Below are 16,726 nucleotides of genomic sequence, written 5' to 3' on the forward strand. Positions count from 1 at the left end.
GTGTCAGAGGCCCAAGGTACCCAGCAAACTGGCACTCTCTGGCCACAGTCCCCTCACCCCTGGAAGGCTGTCAGACAGCATCCTTCACAGCATGGCCATTGGCCTTCAATGCCAGTACACAGGGACACCATAGCTGCTCCAAGCCCTGGAATCCCCAGATCCTCAAGACATCAGATGGGGCCCACCCTTTCTAAGTCACAGCCCTGAGAGATCAGTGCAAGGAACCCGGAGAAAAGGGTGAGAAGTTCCCAGAGTAGGAACGAAGGTCAGCGCCAGTGAACACAACCTCAACAGTTGTTCCCTCCAGGCCCCCTTGTAAGAGTGGGAGCAATATTCACCTAAGGTTCCCCTTCTGCTCCACCCCATAGGGAGGAACAAGCCTCATTTCCCCATAGGTGGTTACCACTTCCTGCTACCGGAAGAAACTCTTCTGTCTCCTTTCCCCAGCAGCCTGCACCTGTCCTGTCCTAGGCCTGGGGGTAGGGGCATAGCCTTCTTCTTGCTCCCTCAGAGCAAGGCCTTCGCAAGCCTGGGGACAAATCTGAGGACCTCCCTTATCCAAGGGTACTGTAGTTTCCTTCCACCTCTCTCTACCAACTCAGTCACAGGGTAACAGCTTTTCTCCTGTAAATTGGGAAGGCAAGATGCAGGTGGCAGATGACAAGCCAGACTATACAACTGTCTTCAGTTGAGTGGGAGGGAAATTTCTGGAGTCTAGATGGTGGTAGAGGAGTGAGGCAGCTAGGCTTAGGCCCAAGGAAGCAGACCTGCAGGCACTAGTGCGAGTGATCCAGGCCTTTGCGTGCATCGATGTCAAAGTCAGACTCTGTACACATGTGAGCACACGCGATCTAGACCTGCAGCTCTTCAGGAGGGAGGGCAGGCTGTGCAGATACTTCCTGCCTTTCAACTATAAGCAATTCTCTTACCCAGAAGGGGAAAACACCTCCTCAGCTTGCTGCGCCCCCCAGCCCCACCTCAGTACCAAAGCAAAGGCCTTCTCTAGGACGCTATGTGTCCTCAGGGTCTGGATGGAAGGCCTGGGAGCTGGCCAGACGCCAGCAGGCCCAGGACCTGGGCTTCCAGTAGCTGGTCTCAGCTGTATCGACTGTTCGAATCCTTCAACAAGGCAGGGAGCGAGCCTCCTGCCCCTTCCCACAGCCTGCACCCACCCTCAAACTGCTCCTGTGTCAGGAACCCATGCCCCTCACCAGCTAACCCACACACACCTTGCCTCCTTTTCTCCATCCAAGCCCTGAATGATCCCCAAAAGTCCCTCACCTGCCCAACAAGGCCTGAAACAGGGCTCAAGGCCACAGGAAACTGCTGATGAACTCACTTCATCCCCTACTGTCAAATGTCCTTATTTTTTTTCTTTTGAGAGAGAAACATCTTTCTGTGATTTGTTGTTCCACTTAAGCATTCATTGGTTGATTCTTGTATGTACCCTGACCAGTAATCGAACCCGCAACGTTGGCGTATCTGAACAACGCTCTAACCAAGCCAGGGCTCTCCTCAGTCTTTTTCTTACTCCAGAAACACTGAGGTGATGCTCCCCTTCAGCCGCTGCTTTAAAGCCTCAAGGAACTAACCCTGACTTTTAGGACACTTGTTTGGCATTTAAGGGCTTAGCACTTGCTCTATCCTCAGCTCCATTGTTCCCAAAGAATCCAAAATCCCATTATTCCGTATTAGTCAACGACCAGATCTCTGGAACCTTGCTTAACCTGTTGATGAGTGGAGTGTACACTGGGTCTGAGTGTGGATGACAGGCCAGAGGAGAGATGAGATCAACAAGGAGAGTGTTACAAGCAGTCCACAGCAGAGCAAGAATAGATGAGAACATGAATTGGGCAGTGAGACCCCACCTATTTTTCCTACAAATCAGCTTTCCAGAAGTTCAACAGTGAGGTACATTATTCACTCCAGTGTATGGGTTCGGGGGGGGGGGGCAGGGTTGACATCCCTGGAGCTATCCCAGCCACAAGGTGAGGGTGTAAGGGAGCCTTTTCTTCCATCAGCCTTCCTGCCACGGTTCGGTTCACTGTAATGGAAGTGGCCCCTCCCACACAGGCGGGGAAAGTGCTGGACCCCAGGAGTAGTCGGGCTTGCAGCTTCCCCTCCTTCCCCCGACAGGTCCCACCTCCGCCCAGGAAACCCAACCACTTGGGGGCGGCCGAGTGTCAACAGGCCGCCAGGGACCCAGGGCACCGAGGGCAAAGGGCGGAAAACGGGCGCCACATGGGACCACGAAAGGCTCCATCAGCTCCCTCCCGCCAGCTCCGCGGCTTGGCCCTGGCCCGGTGCCAGGACGCTATCCCTAACTTCCGCCACCGCCGGACCAATCGGAGCCTGGGAACAAAGCCCGCCGCCGGTTGCGAGCCGGAAGGGACGGACGCCAGGCACGGAGGGCGGAGTGAACGTACGTCTCCGACTTCAACCACGGAGCTCATAACTTGAACCAATTAGAATAGTGTCACCAAAACCAGCGAGCAAGTGGGCCTGCGCAGATGCAACTTCCAGTCTCCCCTAACCTCCACCCCCGCCCCCGCCCCCGCGTTTTAGCTTCTCGACGGCCTGTTGGTCACGTGCCAGGATCCCGCCAAAGAGAGCCGAGCTCCAGGCCCCGGTGGCAAAATATTCAGCCTGGAGGGGGAGTAGGGTGCCATCTGCAGTAGCAGGGACAGTAAGCTACAGTGACAGCTCAGGAATGCTGAGCTTCCCTGGGAGGTGGGCAGCCCAGACAGCTCACTCAACGACTAGGAACAGCAAGAGATGGCGCTGCAGCCAGATAAAGGGGCACAGGAACAAATTTGGAGGTTAGAGTGAAGCTATGAAAAACAGAGGGCATTTGTCAAAATCCATAGTATGTATAACACAAAGAGGGAAATGTGAACCCTGGACTATATAGTTAATAATGCATCAATATTGGCTTATCAGTTGTAATAAATGCAACACAATGCCAAATGTTAATAGGGGAAACTAAGGGAACAGAGGGGATGCAATGGGAACTCTGTACTTACTATCAGTGTTCTCGATTCTGTAAACCTAAAACTGTACTAAAAATAACATCTATTAATTATTTTCAAATTAAAGCTTAGGTTAGGGAGTAGATTCAAGGAGGTATTATGGTGGTCGAACACACAGGGCTCACTGACCTTTTGGATGGCAGAGGAGAGAGGAGTCAAGGACAGTTACCAGGACTTCAGCAACTGGGTAGGACCATCACCCGGATAGGACATCAGTAGATAAACCCAATGAGCAATTGCACTTAGGCATCTAGAGCCCCGCAAGGCAGTGACAGAGCAGGGCTCAGAAGGCAGAGCATCTGCCTCCAAGATGGGGGTGGCTCCCACAACTCCAGGGGCTCCCTCCCTAGGGCCCAAAGATGCTGAAAACCATCAGACTTGGGAGCTCCACCTCCAAAGCTCAAAGCTCTTCCCTTCTGCTTGGACTTTCCAGGACGTGCTGTGCCAAAGGCTGTGAGATCCACCTCCTCAGGGAAGCAGGGGCCTGACAGAGGCAGCCCCCCAAATGTGCACACTCGTACACACACACCCCCCCAAGGCCACTGGGTAAAGTTTATTGTGAAACCTCAGGTGAGGATGGGATGGGCAGGCCAGGGCAGGGAGAGGAGCAATTGCAAGCTCTAGGAGGCCGAGTCAGAGGCCTCTGAGCTGTCCTTGACGTCAGTGCTCTCTGTGGTCTCGCTGACCTCGCTGAGGTCCTTGCTGTCACCACCGCTGTCCTCGGCAGCCAGGCCCTTCTCCTCACGACAGGGCTCTCCTGAGCTTGGAAGGGAGTTGCTCTTGCTCTCCACCTTGTTCTCAATGGAGCCCAGCACCGTGTGCCTGCCCTTCTCCTTCAGCTCCAGGTGCCGCCTCAGCTGCCAGCAGAAACCGAGAGAGAGGCAGGAGGAAAGAAACAGGGCCTAAGTCCCATGTAGGCCCTCTCTGGTCACCCAAGGGAGTTTCTGTGCCTGTCACTTGCTGGGGGCAGGGAGCAAAATGAGAGGCAGCAGGGCCAGGGCAGGATACACAGGGCTGCAATGGATTGCATCCCGGCTCTGACCTCTCTGGGCCTGTTTTCCCTCCTGTAAGGGAGTATGCTCACGCCTCCCTCACAGGGGCTGCTGCAGGACCTTGACTTTCTCCTCTTTTGTCTTAACCCTGAGCCTCGGGGCAGGCCATGGCTCTCTCCAGCCCCCAATGCTCTCCTGGAGCCCACACTCTCAGCGACTAGGGCCCCTCCCTTCTCTCACATCATGCCTCGGGGCAGCAGCACAGGCATCTTACTGAAAATGGAATCTTGGGCTGATAGGGCTTCCTTCAAAGCCCTGACAAGACCCAGCTTCCTATCTGACAGCTGAGGAAACTGAAGTGATGAGGGCTGTGACTCCTAGCAACGTAGCCACAATGGCTAGCACCTAGTCCATCTTGCCTCCAGCCATTGCTACTGTCTCAGAACCCCTGGAAGCTTCACCTTCCCTCCAGCATGGCCTCCGCTACTTGTCTTGCTTTTCTTTATTTGTGGGGACTATGGCCCTGGCCCCACTAGATCCTTACCTCGTCAGCCATTTGAGTGAGATCCCGCTTCATCGCATATGCATCTTCCCCATCTGCATAGTATTTGGGCTCCACTTCACTGATCCTGTGGGAAGGTGATGAAGAGGAGAATGACCCAAATCTGGGGTCAAATTCTTCTCAGCCTCCTGGCATCATATGCTATGCTAGTGGAGCAGGATGTCATTTCTCACCGAAGAACACTTTTGTAGACAAGCCTCATTTCCAACACAGCCTTCCCCCTGCTCTCTCCATCAGTAAGTAGTGCCCAGCACCTTTATCCCTTTCCCCTACCCCGGGTCCTGCCATGGTCCTGCATCCCTAACCTGGCCACCAAGATCTTTCTGTGGTTTCTTGGGAGCTGAAGCTCAGAATTGAGCCATCCTCTTCCTTCTCTGCCCTGCTGCCCGTCACTTCCTGGGAATGCATGGTCAGTCCTATGCCTAGCAACTGGAACCAGGGGGAGGTGGCTGCACCCTGTTTTCCTGACAGGCATTACTAGGCAGCGTGGCCCCTGGACTGAGCAGCTCAGGGGCTGAGCCTTCACTGCAGATGTGTGTGCAGTCTTGGGCACCTGCCCTGGAAGGGAACTAGACTCGATGGCCTAGAAACTCCCTGCCATACCTCATCCCCTGGAATTGTTGACCACCTGAGGTATTCACATCTGGGTCAAAGATGCCTCCTACAATGCCCTTCCCAACAGTCCCCTCTCAATCCCCACCAAACTGACTCTGAGTGCTGTCTCAGTAGGCCGTGGACAATCCACCCCAGCCTCACTTTTAATTGGCTTTTGCCATCATGTATTAGATGTGTCAATTCCCTACCAGGCTCTCCGTCCTGAGCCAGGCGCACAGAGACTCCCAAGACCCTCAGTGGACCCACCCTCACCCAGATGGCCAGGGCTCTAGGATCCCTCTGCTCCTCATGCTAACAGCATATCCTGCCTGGACATGCTTAGGCTTCTGTAGCACCACATTCTCCTTTCTTTAGGTCCCACTTAGAGGCTTCTAGATGCCTGGCCACTTTGAGTCCTGCTCCTAGGCTTTTGCTCATATCCTGAGCCCTCATCTCTACTCCTGAACCTTCGCTGAAAAGCCTGAGTGCTCTTCACCACACTGCCCTTCCCTGCTCTCAGCCAGCGTCAAGCAATTGCTCCTCCACCCAGCAAGACATACCACACATCCTCCTGCTTTGAGCAGATGGCAGCAGGTAGGTGCCATGGCCACTGACAGTGCAGGAGGCACCCTGGCAACGTATGGAGTCCATGACCGGTTCCCCGTCTCAGCCGCCCCCGCCCCCTTGCCTGGAAGGCAGCTCAGCTCATCTCAGCCACCTGGATGAGCCCAGATCTGGGACCACCCAACTCCATTAGAAAAATCTAGATCTACTTACTGAAAGTTGAGGGTGTTGGAATAGAGGTGCAGGGCCGCCCGATTACTGCAGGGAAATAAGGCACTGCTGAACTGCACAGACTTGGACAGGCAGGAACAGCACATTCAGGTCCTGCCCCTCTCCTTAGCACCCTCTCCCTCCAACCCTACTTCCCAGATCTTCTCCAAAAGCCAGGGCACCCCAGGACCCATATCAAGACAGTATCTCATCCCCACTCCTCCCTCCCCTCAGCCCTGGTTTCCACCTCTTCCTGACATGCAGGGAGACATATTTGGCATTGAAGTTCTCGATCATGGCTCGGGAGGCCTGGTCCATCAACTTCTGAGCCAGGCCAAGGCGCCGGTGGGAACGCTTCACAGCCTGGTGGAAGAAGGGTGGGACCTTGAGGGCTGCCCCAACTAACCCCTACTTCCACCCCCATCAGAGCCTGTGTGGGCCCTACGTACCAGTGAGGTGATATGTCCATGGGGCACGTCATCTGGGTCCTCTTCCCTAGAGCAAGAAGAAAGGAGAGAGGCAGGCTAGCAAGGAGCCTTGTACAGATGCAGCCACAGCCCCCCCCCCCCAACACATATGCATGGCGGGAGCACAAACTCCTCTGGCTGGCCCCAAAGTCCCCCCAGACCTGGAGTGTGGGGGGAGCTGGGACTCTCAAAACCCCTCACAGCAGCCAAAATACATGTGTAGTGTCAATGGAGTACAATGGAATATTGTTGAGTGATAAAAGGAAATGAGCTAGTGCCCTAGCCAGGTAGCTCAGTTGGTTAGAGCATTGACTCAATACACCAAAGTTGTGGGTTCAATCCCCACTCAGAGCATATACAAGGAAGAACCAAGGAATGCATAAATAAGTGCAACAACAAACTGATGTTTTTCTCTCCCTTTCTTTCTTCTTTCCTCTCTCTCTCAAATCAATAAATAAGAAAAGTTAAAAAAAAATGAGCTAGCAAGCCATGAAAAGATATGGAGAAACGTTAAATGAACATTATTAAGTGAAAGAAACCAATCTGAAAAGGCTATATATAGTTTCTGATTGCAGCCAAATGACATTCTGGAAAAGGCAAAACTATGCAGAAAGTAAAAAGATCAATGGCTAAAGGGGCGATAGATGGTGATGGAAGGGAGCTTGACTTGAGTGGCGAACCCGCAGTACAGTATACAGGTGATGGAGCATGGACCGGTACACCTGAAACCTATGGAATTTTATTAACCAATGTCATCCCAATAAAGTCCATGAAAAACAGAAATAGATCAGTGGTGGCCAGGAAGAGGAGGAGGGTGGGATGAACAGGCAAGGACACACGGGACTTTTAGGGCAGTGAGACTACTCTGTATGGTACTCTAATAGTGGATGCATGCCATCAGACATTTGTGTAAATCCATAGAAGCTAAAATACCAACAGTGAAATGTAAGGACTTTAATGATATAGCAATATTGCTTCATCCATTGAAATAAATATAACACAATATGTTAATAATAAAGGAAACTAGAGGGCAGAGGGGAGGAGATAATATAAGAATTCTGTACTTTCCACTCAATTTGCTAGAACTAAACTAAAAAAAAATTAATCTATAAATTAATTTTAAAAAAACAACCCAGGCAGCAACCACCAAACATGTGGGGTGTTCGTGCCTCACCCCCCACCCAGTTCCACAACAGGCTTCTCTCCTTCCTTGGTAACTCACATTTTGGCCAGGACATACCCCACAATCTTCCCGTTCTCATCCTCAGCGATGTACGAGAGCTGCGTGACAGGGAAGAGAAAGAAGTGAGAAAACAACTTCCTGTCAGAAGTGTGGAGCCCTTAGCAAACACCTGGTCCACGGCCTGCTGTGTGCGTGACAGACAGATGTCCGTCAAACGGCGAGCTCAGTGACAGCTCCTGACCTCCAGGCCAAGTGGCTTGGTGTCCTCACCCCGCACTGTGCCCCTGTCGTTCACAGGGAAAAAACAGACACCGGTGGACATCCTGCCCCTCCCTTGGTCCGGTTCTAAGTTCCTCACCCCAGCTGAAAGCACCCACTCCTCGCAAACTGACACCTGGTGTCCCCAGTCCCCAAATTCCCCGACTGCCCACCTGGGGCCAGGAGAGGCCGTGGTAGAAGTAGTATTTCATCTGGTAATTCTCGGGCAGGCACAAAAGGTTGCAATGCTGCATGTTCATCAGGTCCTCTGGCTGCGGGGAGGAGGGCAGTGGAATGCGGTCAGGCAGGGGCTGCGGTGACTAAGCAGGCCTCGGTCCTGTCAGAAGCCTGCTCGCCGTCTGTCTATTCACCAGCCCGCCCCCCCACCACCCGCGGGGCTGGGCGGGCCTGTGACTTCTTTACATAGGCCTGGCCCAAAGACGCTGTGCAAAAACCGTCTGTTCCTGGAATTCACGTAGGTGCCAGGGGGCTCCCGGACACCATCCAGCTGTGCCCCGACATCCCGCAAGGACGGAGTTCGCAGCCCCGGCCCCCTCTTCGGGTAGGTCAAGCCCCACGGACACGGTGGCCTTCACCTCTCCGCGCCGGGCCCCTCGAAAGCATGCGCACGCGACCACCCGGCCCGCACCCACGCGGCGCGGACAGCCTTCCGCCCCAGCCCCTCACCCTCGCATTGCGGATGTTCATAACGGCGGCGGGGATCACGGCTCCCAGCGGGTCGTGAACGCGCAGTCAGCTGCCGCCGCGTTCCAAAGTGACGCCGGGCTGGCCAGGCTGGGGATGGGGCCGGGGCCGGGGCCGGGCTTGGGCTCGCGGAGGAGGCGGCGGAAGGGGCGGCGCGCGCCGGCCCCGGCCACCGGCCGGAAGTGCTTGCCGCCGCACCCGCCCTCGCGGCCGCACGGGGTGGGCGGGGGCCGAGGCGGGACTGTCGTCGAGCGGGGCGGGGCGGGGCGCGGGGCGGGCCAATGTGCACGGCAGTCCTGAGAATTGGCTGGCGGGCCACTGTCTCTGAGCAGGTGCCCTCAGGCCAGCGCGAGGGCTGCCCCTCCCGCGACCCCACAGACACGCGCACGCGGGTAGTGTTGCAGGCTCAGCTTTATTCCGCGCTCCGGCGGGCGGGATCGGCGGGCGGGGACCCGGCGCTGCGGACAGGGACCGGGACTTGGTGGCTCAGCAAGGCACCCAACATCTCCTCGCACATGGCCAGGCACCGTGGCACGTGGAAACAGCCTGGGGGGAGAAGCGAGATGGCGAGTTGGGAGAGCCCGGGTCAGCCAAATTTTCCGAGCCCCTGCGGCCCCATCCTGTCTCCCACTCACCTTTGAAAGGACCCCCCTTGATGGTGAGGGCAACCGTCCCCTCTCGGTTTAGATAGCCAAACCATTCCCCGTACTCGGGATCGCGAAACTGGAATAACAATGAGACAGTGACAGCCAGCACTTGCAGCTGTCCATAAGCGACAGGCCTGGGGAAGGGCCTCTTACTGTCTCCAGTGCGCCACTACTGTGGCCAGAGTTAGGGTTGTACTAAGCCAGCATTTACTGTCATTATGAATGGAGGCAGTGACCACAGTAGTATTTGCAATGCCTGACTTTGTCACCAAAAAAAAAAAAATCCCAAATATGTTCATGTTATATTGTATTTAGAGAGGCATCTCCAAGTATTGCACAAGCTCATCACTATTTCCAAACCCATGTTATATTGTATTTAGAGATACATTTAATTGTTCACTAACCCGCTCCAGAATCAGTGCTCTTAAACTCCATACTGTATTCTGGAAAACACGGCAAGATGGACTAAAAAGAACCCTGCTTGGGGACGATAAACATTCTGTATTTTGATTGTGTTCTTTGGCAAGTCTTAGTGAACTGGACAATCAAGATGAATACATTTTTCGACTACTTGATCTGACGCGGAAGGATAACAAAAGAATTTAACTTTTTCTGTCCAGTTTTTCTGTGGCTGTCTAAATTTTTGCTTTTTGTATTGGTATGTTGGTTAGTGCATGACTTACCTGTTGATAACTTTTGTAACTGTTCAAAAGCCATCTCTATCTCTTTAAACTGTATTCCTTAAATTTAACTTTAGGCAATTAAAACTGGTGGCCTCTAAAACTTTTTTTTTTTTTAGCAAGAGACAAAGACAGAGAAAGAGACAGGAAGGGAGTTAGATAAGAAGCATCAACTGCCTGACCAGGTGGTGGCGCAGTGGATAGAGTGTCGAACTGGAACGCAGAGGACCCAGTTAGAGACCCTGAGGTCGCCAGCTTGAGCACGGCCTCATTGGGTTTGAGCAAAGCTCACCGCTTGAGCCCAAGGTCGCTAGCTCGAGCAAGAGGTCACTCAGTCTGCTGTAGCCCCTCCTCCCCCCTCCATCAAGGCACATATGAGAAATCATGAAGAACTGATGTTTCTCATCTCTCTCCCTTCCTATCTGTCCCTCTCTCTCTCTGTCTCTGCCCCACACACCCACACACACACACAGCATCAATTGATAGTTGTGCACTTTATTTTTTATTTATTTTTGACAAAGACAGAGGGAGGGATAGATAGGGACAGACAGACAGGAATGGAGAGAGATGAGAAGCATCAATTATCAGTTTTTCATTGCAACACCTTAGTTGTTCATTGATTACCTTCTCATATGTGCCCCGACTGTGGGCCTTCAGCAGACCGAGTAACCCCTTGCTCAAGCCAGAGACCTTGGGTCGAAGCTGGTGAGCTTTGCTCAAACCAGATGAGCCTGTGCTCAAGCTGGCGACCTCCGCATCCCAATCCGACGCTCTACCCACTGTGCCACCACCAGTCAGGCTCTAATACTTGTCCTTTATGAATGCATTCAATATTAAGATATAGCCTTGAGCCTGACCTGTGGTGGCGCAGTGGATCAAGCGTCGACCTGTAACGTTGAGGTCGCTAGATCGAAACCTGGGCTTGCCTGGTCTAGCCACATGTGGGAGTTGATAGTTCCTGCTCCTCCCCCCCCCCCTCTCTCTCTCTCTCCTCTCTTAAAAAAATGAATAAATAAAATCTTAAAGAAAAGATATAGCCTTGAGTCTCATGACTCCTGGGTTTGGAAACAGTGATGAGCTTGTGCAATACTTGGAGATGCCTCTCTAAATACAATATAACATGAACATATTTGGGATTTCTTTTGGTGACAAAGTCAGGCGTTGCAAATACTACTGTGGTCACTGCCTCCATTCATAATGGCAGTAAATGCTGGCTTAGTACAAATAAAGATGTGATTTTCTCTCAGGTTTTGAATCCCACAGACCCGGGAATAAGACCCCCTGCTATAGTCCTTCCCCTTCGGGAGTTTTCCAGTGGAGTAAGTTGTGGCTTTAGAAACACATCAGGAATCTTCATTCACCGTCAGGCTCAGCACCCGAGGTGCCCTCAGCAGGAGCTGGTCTAGCTCATCACTCTGCTCATGGCACTGTGGCTTCTGGGGGCCCCTGGCTTCCTTCCTGCCTTGAAGCTGATTCTTGCCTCCTTTGCTGGGCACTCTTATTCCCTCTTCTCCTTCTGGACTTTCAAAAGCTTACTTGTCTCCAGGCTACCAGCTTCATCTATATTCTTATGACACCCAAACAACCATGGCTCAGACTTCTCCCACTTAACCAGACTGATCCGTCTGCCCACTGCAGCTTGCACCCCAGGCCAACCCCCCATCCTCACTGGCCAGGATGACAGCTGCAGCCTCCTGTCTCCCCGCCTTTGCCCAGTGCCCTGGAGCCTCCCCTCCTGAAGGCCCCGGACCCAGGAGTGCCTAAGTCAGACAAGGTGACAACTCTGTACAGAGCACCCCCGGCCACCATTATTCCTTACCATAGCCCCCCTGACCTTGCTCTGTTTTCCATAGCTCTCACTGCCACCTGTGTTTGCCTGTTCACTTGTTTAGTCTCTCCACTCCACCCCCCACTGAAACATGAGCTCCAGGGGAGCAGGGACTGCTTTGTTAACTAAACAGAGGGCACCTCAGGACCTCCAGGAACCCTCAGACCAGCTGAGGGACCACAGCAAGTGAAGTGGGGAGTAGGGGTTATGGGATAAGCCTTCCCATCCCTGCCCAACCTCCTCCCACAACCCAGGAGAGCTTAGCCCTGGCCTGCCTGGGGAGGAATGATGGCCTTCTGCCTACTCCACACCCTTGATGAGCCCATACTGGGCTGTGGACCGGGAAGCAGCACTTACCTTGCGGAAGGTATACTCAGCCACCTGGTAGAAGAGGTGCAGTAAGGCAGGGTCCCCACTGTCACTGTAGCCCATGAGTAAGGCAATCATGGCTTCACTGTGCGGCCACCAGAGCTTCATGGCCCACTCCAGCTGACAGCAGAGCAGAGGCAGGCATTTGAGAGCCCTGGGTCCCACCCTCCGCTATCACCTCTTAGCAGGAAAGTCACCCTCATCTTTCAGGTCCTTGTTTAGACTCCATCTGACCTCAGCACTTGGAGCTTAATCATAGAATGGACATCTCTGGGGATCTGAATGGCCCCTCAGAATAGGCCTTGCATCTTGACCCAGTGTACCCTGAAGGGTAAGGGTGGGGCAGGCCTTCCTTTAACCCTGGAATTGAAACCCTGTCTGTCTTGTCAGTCTGTCTAAAGCCCCTTGGACACTCAGTTCCTGCCAGTAGCAGGGTCAAGGCACATCAGAGGAAATAGACATAAGAGAGAAAATCTGCTCTGGCTGCTGACACCTTAAAATCACCCAGAGAGCCTTTCAAAGATGAAGGGAACAAGTGTCTCTGCATCAGCGTTGTCTGTGCTCCCTAATGGCCTATGTACATGAAGTTGAGACCACTGGCACAGAAGTCAAGAGCTTACTGCTTGGGTCACACGGGGTAAGTTCACTGCTCTAAGCCCCAGGTCCCCTTCTAAGAAATGGGTGATGAGAGCAAGCTTTGAACCTCCCAGGAAAGAAAGCTTGGAACAGGTTAGTATCATGTGGCCCTGGGCACATTCCCACCTGGGTAGGACAGAAGCCATCAACATCCTGGAAGTAGAAGAGGCCTCCGTGGTCAGGGTCCCATCCAGAGCGGAAGGGCAACAATAGGAACTTGTCAACAACATGGGCTCGAAGTTCAGGATCACCTTTCTGGATAGCATGACGGAGCAGGAACCATCCAGCTTCTAGCGCATGGCCTGGTGAAGGCTCAGGGTAAGGCAGGCAGTAGTTCCACCCCGAAGCAGGGAAGCTCAAGCCCCTGTGCTGACCACCGTGCCTCCCTCCTTCCCTCCCTAACAATGGGAGCTTGTCTGACTTTCTTCAGGCCAACCAAGGGCCCCTCCTATGCAGAAAGTTTGTCTCCCACAGTCCAACCCAGACCACCTCTCATGCTGCTGACACCCCAGCATGGGAGGCCTGTCACCCCTTCTTTGCCTGGACCTTGTCTGGAGGAGGGTTCAGGGAGGAAGGCAGTCCTCAGACATTCCCCACATCTGAAGCCTGTCCCTTACCTGGGTTCTGGTGTCTCCCCAGGCAACCAGAAAGTTCCTTGCCATCCTCTGACACATTCTCCAACACAGCCTGCCCATCCCTCTGCCAGGGGAGGAGGCGGAGAAGGTAATTCTGCCTTCAGCCCCCACTAGCCAACCAGGAAACCCTCCCTTCCACCCTCTCTCCATAATCTTGGGCAAGCCTGGCTCAGAGGGACATTTGAGGAGGAGCCAATTCACTCCCAAAAGCCTGGCTGGGTTCTGACCCTTGCTTAGGTCTGGGCCCTCCAAGGTGGGAAGGGTGAAACAATGAAGGGGTACTGAGATTGGGCAGACTGAGCTGCCCACAGTAACCTGGAAGGACTTGGGCCTGGCTGGGTTTCCTGTGCTCTGAAGTGCTGAGGCTCTGGCATCCTCTCTCTTGCCCTTGGCCTCACCCAGCTCCGTGGGCTCTCCACATTCCCAAGGGTCCTAGGCCGAGCCTCCCCATCTTGAAGGGGACTATCAGGGCCCAGGTCAGTGTAGGTGTAGGCAGAAGAGGTGCCCTGAGGGGTGGGAGATTCCCTCCCCCCCCCCCCCGCACTCAGGGCCCATCAGGCAGCTGGCATCAGCCTCCTGCTCCCCACCTGGACATGCTGCAGGATCCTCTGGGCGCACCAGTCACCCAGCTCCGCGTAGTTGGCTGCCAGCTCCTCGTCTGCCTCCCCGAGCTGGTCTACCAGGTTGAGCAGCATCATAGGCACCGCCATGGACTCTGAGGCCGGGGTCCCTGGGAGGCAAGGCCGGCCCAGGCCTGCTGGGTCTTTCCGCACCCAATGTATGATCTGATCCATCATCTCCATAGCCTCGCTCTTGGGGTGGGGGGTGAGGGGAGGCCCAGGCTGAGGCTGGATCCCATCCGGTCCAGTCCCCAGAGCTCAGCTCTAGGGTGGGAAAGCTGTGCTGTCCTACCCACTGACAGGACACCTTTTGTCACCAAGGCCTACTCTGGGCCTCGTCCTGGCTTGGGTGCTGGGGGCCAGAGTGGATTTGCCCCACCCTGCCACAGGGGCTCCAAGGTTGGGGGTGCAAGCAGTAAAGTTGAGTCTGAAAGCACAAGAGGCCCAAAGGAGGAGGGAGAGGCTCCATCCCAGGTGGGGGCTGGGTATAGATTGGCCCCTCTGTATCCAGAGCCCCTGTGAAGGTTCCGGGAGGGAGAAGGAAGAGTTCAGAAGTAACCAAGACTGCTGGGGAGGGACACTCTTAGACACATAGTGACAGTACAGTGCAATAAGGGTGTAATGCCAGCAGCCATGGAGCTGTAGGGGCTCCGAGAAGGGACTGACATTGACAACAGATCCAAGGCCTGACCTGTGGTGGCGTAGTGGATAAAGCGTCAACCTGGAAACACTGAGGTTGCCGGTTCAAAACCCTGGGCTTGCCTGGTCAAGGCACATATGGGAGTTGATGCTTCCTGCTCTTCCCCCTTTCTCTCTCTCTCTCTCTCTCTCTCTCTCTCTCCTCTCTATAATGAATAAATAAAATCTTAAAAACAAACAAACAAATAAACAAACAGACAACAGATCCAGCCTGCACAGAGGTCCTGGGGGAAGGGCTTAGTGCGAATGCATCAGGTGGCTATGCCCAGCACAGGTGAAAAGACAGAGACTCTCAGGGCAGCCTCCCTCCCATGCACCTGGTAACGCGCTTCCCCTGTCACCCTCCACAGCTCGTTCATGGCCATAGTGTAGAAACATTCGCTAAAAATGGTTCGCTGCACCTTGACCGGACAGCCATCCCGCGTCAGGACAAAGGCACACTTCTTCCCAGGCGGCGCCACCTTAGCATAGCGCAGCAAAAATTCGCCACCTGGTGGTTGAGAAGTTGGCATGCTAGAACTCAGGTGAGGACACCTCTACCTCCCCTTCCTTCCCAGGAGTGAGCATCCCCAGGCCCTTCGCTGTTTCTAGATCCCTCTAGGAAGTAGCCACACATGAACTATTGAGTACACTTGGAGTGGCCTCTGGGGAGATAGGGATAGGGAGAGGGCACCTGCTTTAGCGGAATCCAGAAGTTCAGGGCGGCAGAAGCGCTCAAACTTGCGGTACAGGCGACAATACATCCACACCTGTGGAAGAGCAGAGGGAACATGGTTTAAGAGCGGCCGGGTGTTCAGGGCTGGGATGAGAAGGAGTCCTAGGCGCCCTTGTCAGGAGAGGAATAGTGCTGAGATGGACAGACCTTGCTGTGTGTGTGTGTGTGTGTGTGTGTGTGTGTGTGTGTGTGTGTGTATGCATGCGTGGACCGAAGCAGGACAGGCCAAGCAGACTTTGGCTTATGCCCCTGGGAGAGCTGCAAAGCTGGACAAATCCTTACCTGCCTCCCCTGCAGCCAGACATACTTGAGGTCATCATACACCTGCCCATCGCGGCTGAGACATGTAAAGAAGCCCCTGTGGGACATAGCGTTAGCAAAGGCAAGGAGGGACCTTATACCCCCAACAGCCCGCTGGACCCAGCAGATCTGAATCTGCTGAGAGTGCGGGGGTGGGGTGTGTTCAAGTAAGGCAAAGACCCTGCTGAGGGCACCGGAAGGGTGAGGCGCACCCATACTCCTGGTCATGGGAGTACTTCATCCAGAAAGCCATCACATGGTCCAGCTCCTGCCCGATACGCTCCTTCCAGGCCTTCAGCGTCTCCTGCTCCTTCTCCATGTCCTGGGGAAGTTGCGACTTAAAGGTGCAGCTCCCCTACAGACCTCCCTATCTTCCTGGATCCCAACTTCCTCAATGGGGCTCCCTCATGGCGCTCCTCAGTGCCCCATGTCACCCCAGGCTTGAGTAGGCACCACTGCCTAATCTGTCTCCTCTAGGCCCCCAGCCCTTTGGGTTCACCCCACCCATGTGCAGGGCTGCCTTCCTGCCCGGGACCAGCCCCAGGAATGACCCCACCAAACCAGGGATCCTCCAGGACAACACCCTACCGCCCACGCGTCCCACCACTGGCCTGCCACACTCGGAGACCCCCGCTCATCCCTCCCTCTCCTCCAGGAAGCCAGACGGAGCTGGTCACGGTCCCGTGACTGTCACTCAGCTGACCCAGCTTCGCTCCACCCACCACCTCCTCCGGGGTTCTACAGGACCCGGGGGCGGGGTCCGCTGTGGGGGCGGGGCTGGTCATCACTATGCCCCGCCCCCGCCCCTCGGCTCTGCCCCCGTGCTTCTGCTCGGACCCCAGGCTCGGCTGGCTGTGACCCTCAGGGGGCTGAACCTCGCAATTGCTGCTGCTGGGCTCCTCAGCTCAAGATTCTCTTGGTGGGAAACACTGGGTGAACTGGCAGGAAGGCCTGGGATGGGGATGGGGAGGCGTTGTTGGGGAACGCAGGCCGGCTTTCCGTCCCCACCTCTTCCCACCCTTGATCTGAATCC

General features: G+C 54.6%; 2 protein-coding genes across 5 annotated transcripts; both read right to left on the reverse strand.

The window, feature by feature from the left end:
* Positions 1–3,567: 3,567 nt before the first annotated feature.
* Positions 3,568–8,742, reverse strand: NAA10 (N-alpha-acetyltransferase 10, NatA catalytic subunit). Of its 2 annotated transcripts, none has more exons than XM_066356631.1 (8): positions 8,547–8,742; positions 8,033–8,131; positions 7,659–7,699; positions 6,401–6,446; positions 6,199–6,314; positions 5,955–5,999; positions 4,566–4,650; positions 3,568–3,886 (listed from the first exon to the last, which is right to left on the reverse strand). In XM_066356631.1, exons 1-8 carry the CDS (start codon positions 8,565–8,567, stop codon positions 3,650–3,652), a joined length of 690 nt encoding a protein of 229 aa, XP_066212728.1. In that variant the 5' UTR covers positions 8,568–8,742; the 3' UTR covers positions 3,568–3,649. The 2 variants fall into 2 exon arrangements, with proteins under 2 accessions (XP_066212728.1, XP_066212727.1); XM_066356630.1 differs by having other exon boundaries at positions 7,641–7,699; positions 8,547–8,738.
* A 215-nt stretch (positions 8,743–8,957) lies between these two features.
* Positions 8,958–16,385, reverse strand: RENBP (renin binding protein). 3 transcript variants are annotated; one of them, XM_066356628.1, is made up of 11 exons: positions 16,298–16,385; positions 15,906–16,030; positions 15,676–15,751; positions 15,352–15,427; positions 14,996–15,168; positions 13,947–14,171; positions 13,342–13,423; positions 12,851–13,026; positions 12,077–12,208; positions 9,200–9,287; positions 8,958–9,110 (listed from the first exon to the last, which is right to left on the reverse strand). In XM_066356628.1, exons 2-11 carry the CDS (start codon positions 16,010–16,012, stop codon positions 8,977–8,979), a joined length of 1,269 nt encoding a protein of 422 aa, XP_066212725.1. In that variant the 5' UTR covers positions 16,013–16,030; positions 16,298–16,385; the 3' UTR covers positions 8,958–8,976. The 3 variants fall into 3 exon arrangements, with proteins under 3 accessions (XP_066212725.1, XP_066212726.1, XP_066212724.1); XM_066356629.1 differs by having other exon boundaries at positions 15,080–15,168; positions 15,906–16,015; positions 16,305–16,383; XM_066356627.1 differs by having other exon boundaries at positions 15,906–16,015; positions 16,305–16,383.
* Positions 16,386–16,726: the final 341 nt, after the last annotated feature.

The sequence above is a fragment of the Saccopteryx leptura genome, chromosome X (assembly GCF_036850995.1).
Source record: "Saccopteryx leptura isolate mSacLep1 chromosome X, mSacLep1_pri_phased_curated, whole genome shotgun sequence".
NCBI classification, from domain to species: Eukaryota; Metazoa; Chordata; class Mammalia; order Chiroptera; family Emballonuridae; genus Saccopteryx; species Saccopteryx leptura.

Coding starts and splice junctions, on each gene's coding strand:
- NAA10 (XM_066356630.1), bottom strand. CDS start 8,567: ATGAACATCCGCAATGCGAGG. Junction 6,315..6,400: donor ATGGACATATCACCTCACTG/GTACGTAGGGCC, acceptor TTCTTCCACCAG/GCTGTGAAGCGTTCCCACCG. Junction 6,000..6,198: donor TCCCTGCATGTCAGGAAGAG/GTGGAAACCAGG, acceptor ATTTCCCTGCAG/TAATCGGGCGGCCCTGCACC.
- RENBP (XM_066356627.1), bottom strand. CDS start 16,331: ATGAGCGGGGGTCTCCGAGTGTGGCAG. Junction 12,209..12,850: donor ATGGCTTCTGTCCTACCCAG/GTGGGAATGTGC, acceptor CTCTGCTGTCAG/CTGGAGTGGGCCATGAAGCT. Junction 9,111..9,199: donor CAAGGGGGGTCCTTTCAAAG/GTGAGTGGGAGA, acceptor TTCTCCCCCCAG/GCTGTTTCCACGTGCCACGG.